This window comes from Loa loa (assembly GCF_000183805.2).
Source record: "Loa loa unplaced genomic scaffold supercont3.910, whole genome shotgun sequence".
NCBI lineage: Eukaryota > Metazoa > Nematoda > Chromadorea > Rhabditida > Onchocercidae > Loa > Loa loa.
The window spans coordinates 3,535-7,881 of record NW_018109090.1 but is presented as its reverse complement, the minus strand read 5'-3'; the positions used below and the strand labels follow the sequence as shown (position 1 = coordinate 7,881).

The following is a 4,347-nucleotide window of genomic DNA, read 5'->3' as shown; positions in this document are numbered from 1 at the left end:
CTAAATTTGCAACGCTGGGAAGCTCTGCGGGAATATTTCATATGTTTTCGCGTTGACTGCTTAATACTGAGGAAGTTTTTACTCTGAGGAGGTTGGCGTTGATCGAATTTCTTGTGCCTGTATAATGGTGATTGATTGAGGAATTCTTCTCCATTACCGGGTTGCTTGCAATGTTCATCGTGTTTTTGGGGATGTTCTAAACATTTGATTGTACCCCATATAGTCGCATTACAGCTGATATCTAGACATTTATGCCTTTTCACATCTGAAAAACAACTGTTGTGAGATTTGTGTTTGCAATTAGTGTTCTTATCACGTTATTTGGTAATTAATTGACTCAGTCTGAAAACTGTTCATGAGGATTTTAGGGCTATAAAACGAACTTCCCACCCCAATTAATTTAGAATACGTGAAACTATTCACTTATTTTGTACATATTTGCAACAGAATCTAGGTCTTTTTGTTACATCTGATGGAAAGTCTGATGGATTACATCTGACGAATTTCGCGCAATGGATAGTTGTGAATTTCTTAATGTGAGCAAGAACAGTTTCGATTACTGCTTGTATTCTCAGCTTCACGCAATTGAGTGAATGCATAAACTGAAGGGCTTAAAACGATATGTCATTATGTAATTCTTCGTTACTTGTTCCCGATAACTGTCCATTAATATTTCCTTATCTACTATCATATGTAACCGTATCTGAGGTAATTAGTGCTAAAGCCAAGTTGTTGAGGACGCTAAAGTTTTCTGAAAAATACTCATTGCCCGAGTGATTGTTTTGACCTAACGAATTTTGACCGGCAGTGGTGGTTTTGTCTGTTTACCAATGTATGCCTCAACTTAGGGAACTTCTTCCGTTAGGAGTTCCATAAGTTGGAGCATGTAATTCATGGGATTGTAAGGACGCTAATTGCTTGAATTCTGCCACTGCCAAACACCAACTGCGGCAAACGACAAGCAGCCATCTACCGATGTTAGAAAAATATTACAGTATGTATTAATTTTGAATTGCCACTTCACTGTCGTAAATGTTTTGCAACACATTTTCATGCACCAAATATGCTGAAAACATCTTTTGCGAAAGATAAACTTTACGAAACTAACGGCTACCTCTGTGGAATTGTCGTTGGTGCCGTCGTAGTCCAGTCGTGTAAGAAAAGGACCTGTTACAAATTCCACATTGGGGTTTAGGTTGATGCACTTCTTTATGCTCTCGAAATCTCCCTAGGGAATGGAATGTCCTGCCACATTCGGGACAAGTGATGTCATATTCCTTGTGCATTTCAAGGTGTTTTGAATATTCCTTTCTCGTCTGCACAGTCGCATTACAATAACGACATTTAATCGTCATTTGCCCATCTGGAAAACTGATACATTATAACTGATATAGTATATAATATTTTACATGCTAATTAATGAATATAATTTGAGAAATGACTATATCAGTATCATTTATTAAACCTATCAAAACACATTTCGACTAACCAAAATTACGAGATGTTATTCATTTTTTTATCCTGTTTTTTCTTTTTTTTTTTAAAAAACTAAAAAGCTCATTCTCAGTGTTGCCTCTAATGAAAGAATATCGAATAAGGGGTAAGTAATTCTGAGTTTTCCGCTGCAAAGAGATCAGCTTCTTATTTGGGTTTCTCTGTAGTGCAACTGAATTTGTGGAATTGAGTCAAGCATAAACTGAAGGAATTGAAATAACATGTCATTATATAATGTTTTAGTACTTATTCTCGTGTCCACGAGTATTTCCTCATCTACTGTTACATGTACCCGTATCTGAAGCAACTAGTATTAAATCCACGTTGTCATGGTTGTTAAAGTTATCTGACATTGCCCGAGTGATCGTGTTGACATAATGAGCTTTGTGATCGTTTCATGTTTTGCCGAAGTATGCCCTAACTGCAGATCTTCCGTTGGACAAAGAATGAACATTTCTTAGACATCACTTCATTGAGTCAAAGGATGTGATCAGAGATATTTCGTAGCATATTTCTATATGTATTTATTTCAGTTGTTTAAAAATGATAAAAATTTTGCTGAATTTGCGAAACTCACGAGAACCTTTGCAGTAACGTTTCTTGTGTCGAGCCAGTGAATGGCTGTGGTTGGAGGAAAAATCACACTTTTCGCATTTAAATTTAGGTTGATGCACTTCTTTGTGGGAAGAAAATTCTGATGAATGATTACGGAATTCTTCACCACTACCGAGCTGCTTGCAATGATAACGGGATGATTCACTGTGTTTTCGGAGATGTTCTAAATGTTTGGTTTTGCCCTGTATAGCCGCACTACAGTTGACGTATGGACACTTGTGCTTTTTCACATCTGAAAAACAACTGTTGTGACATTTGTGTTTGCAATTAATTTTGCCATCACTGCATTTGGTAATTGATTGGCTCAATTTGAAAACTGATTATGAAGATATCAGTGCCATAAAACAAACTTCACATTCCAGTTAATTTAGAACACTCAAAACTATTTATTTTTTCTTGTATATATTTGCGACAGAATCTAAGTCTTACATCTGATGAATGGTTACATGTGATGGAATCTCGTACGACGGATAGCTGTGAATTTTTTGGTGAGGACGAGAACAGTATCGATCTTAAACTAATCGCCACTTGTATTTTCAATCTCATCCAATAGAGTAAAGGATGAACTGAAGGAATCAAAACTGTATTTCGTCACATAATTCTTTACTGTTTGTTCCCGATAACTGTCCATTAGTATTTCCCCATCCACTGTTATATGTACCCATATCCAGGTTGTTGTGGATGCTCAAGTTTTCCGAGAAATACCCATTGCCGAGTGATTTTGTTACCCTAATGAACTTTAACCTTGTTTTTTCGATGTATCAGTGATAACATTATTGTCACCATTGTCAACATCATTTAAATTCATCAGACTGTAAAGACGCTAATTGCTTGAATTGTGTCACTCTGTTCATCAGTAACTGCCAAATACCAACTGCGGCATATAACAAGCAGCTATCTACTGTAGTCAGTGAAATATTACAGTGAGCATCAAATTATGAATTCCACATATCTATTATTAAAGCAAATATCTATTATTATCTATTATTAAAGCATCTATTACTAAAGCAAAGGGCTCATTCTCATGTTGCTTCTAATGGAAGAATGTAGGATAAGGGATAATTCTGAATTTTTTCGCTGCTAAGGAGATCGCTTCGGATTTGGGATTCTTTTAGTTTATATTTTCAACTTTATCCAATTGGGTAAAAACATAAACTGAAAGGATTAAAACGATATGCCATTATATAATGCTTTACTACTATATTTCCGGTAATTATCCATTAGTTTTCCCTATCTACTGTTATATGTACATGTATCTGAGGCAACTAGTGTTAAATCTGCTTTCCCACGGACATTGAAGTTTTCTAAGAAATACTCTTTGCCCGAATGATTTTGTTAACTTGATAAACTTTTTGATCGTTTGATGTGTTTACCGAAGTATGGCCTAACTGAGGATCTTCCGTTGGACATAGAATGAACATTTCTTACCTGGAGTGTTCTGAACTGAAGCGATGCATAGCAGAAAATTGAACCAAAAGACGTATGCCATTGATGTAGTGAAGAACAAGGCGAAGTAAAGTACAGAATATTTGAAATGGCAAAAAAGCTCGAATGGAAGCTTTTTATTTTAGATTGGTTGGAATTGAACGACCAATGTTTCAAACAGTTTTTAATTCATGCGTTTCACATTATTTTTTATATTCCTCACTCTTCCATTATCACTTTCCGATCTTTGAGCCGGCAGTTGATGAATTCGGTTTTGGACTATTCGGAGAATGTGATGATTTGCATAAACTGAAACTGGCGTTGCGTTGGCATTAAATGTTAGAGGCTAAAGGCATAGTTTCGACGATACAGAGAGTGTAAGGATTTGCATAAATTAAAACTGGCGGATTATTGGTATTAAACGCTATTGGCTAAAGGGATATTTAATCTGTACGGTATTGAATAACTCTGTTTGCATTTTATGGCATTGTTATGGAAATTTTCGGTTTTTCGTTTTTGTGGCGTTAGTCAATTGTTAATGCAAACATATTGCGACATATGGGACTATTTACATGGACAAAGCAAACGAATAATATATGGTCTGAAAATTTTCCAAAATATTACTCGACTATTTTGCTATTGTGAAAGAAGAATAAAAAAAATTCATCATCTCTACCCACTAGCTTGAGCGGTCTCGGCCTCGCAACTATTTCATTCATTACGGCCTTTGTTGCCTTGGAGCATCATACCAAAGAATGGAGCTCCATCGCAGCTACGATTTCTTTATCGGATCGGAAATGCGGCATGTTGATG

At 36.0% G+C, this 4,347-nt stretch overlaps 1 protein-coding gene across 1 annotated transcript; it reads right to left on the bottom strand.

The window, feature by feature from the left end:
• Positions 1-150: 150 nt before the first annotated feature.
• LOAG_19011 (zinc finger protein) lies at positions 151-1,355 on the bottom strand (the record flags this gene model as incomplete). The annotated part of the gene is made up of 2 exons (XM_020451670.1): positions 151-265; positions 1,115-1,355. Coding segments are annotated over 2 exons (354 nt in total), but the record flags the coding sequence as incomplete, so codon positions are not given.
• Positions 1,356-4,347: the final 2,992 nt, after the last annotated feature.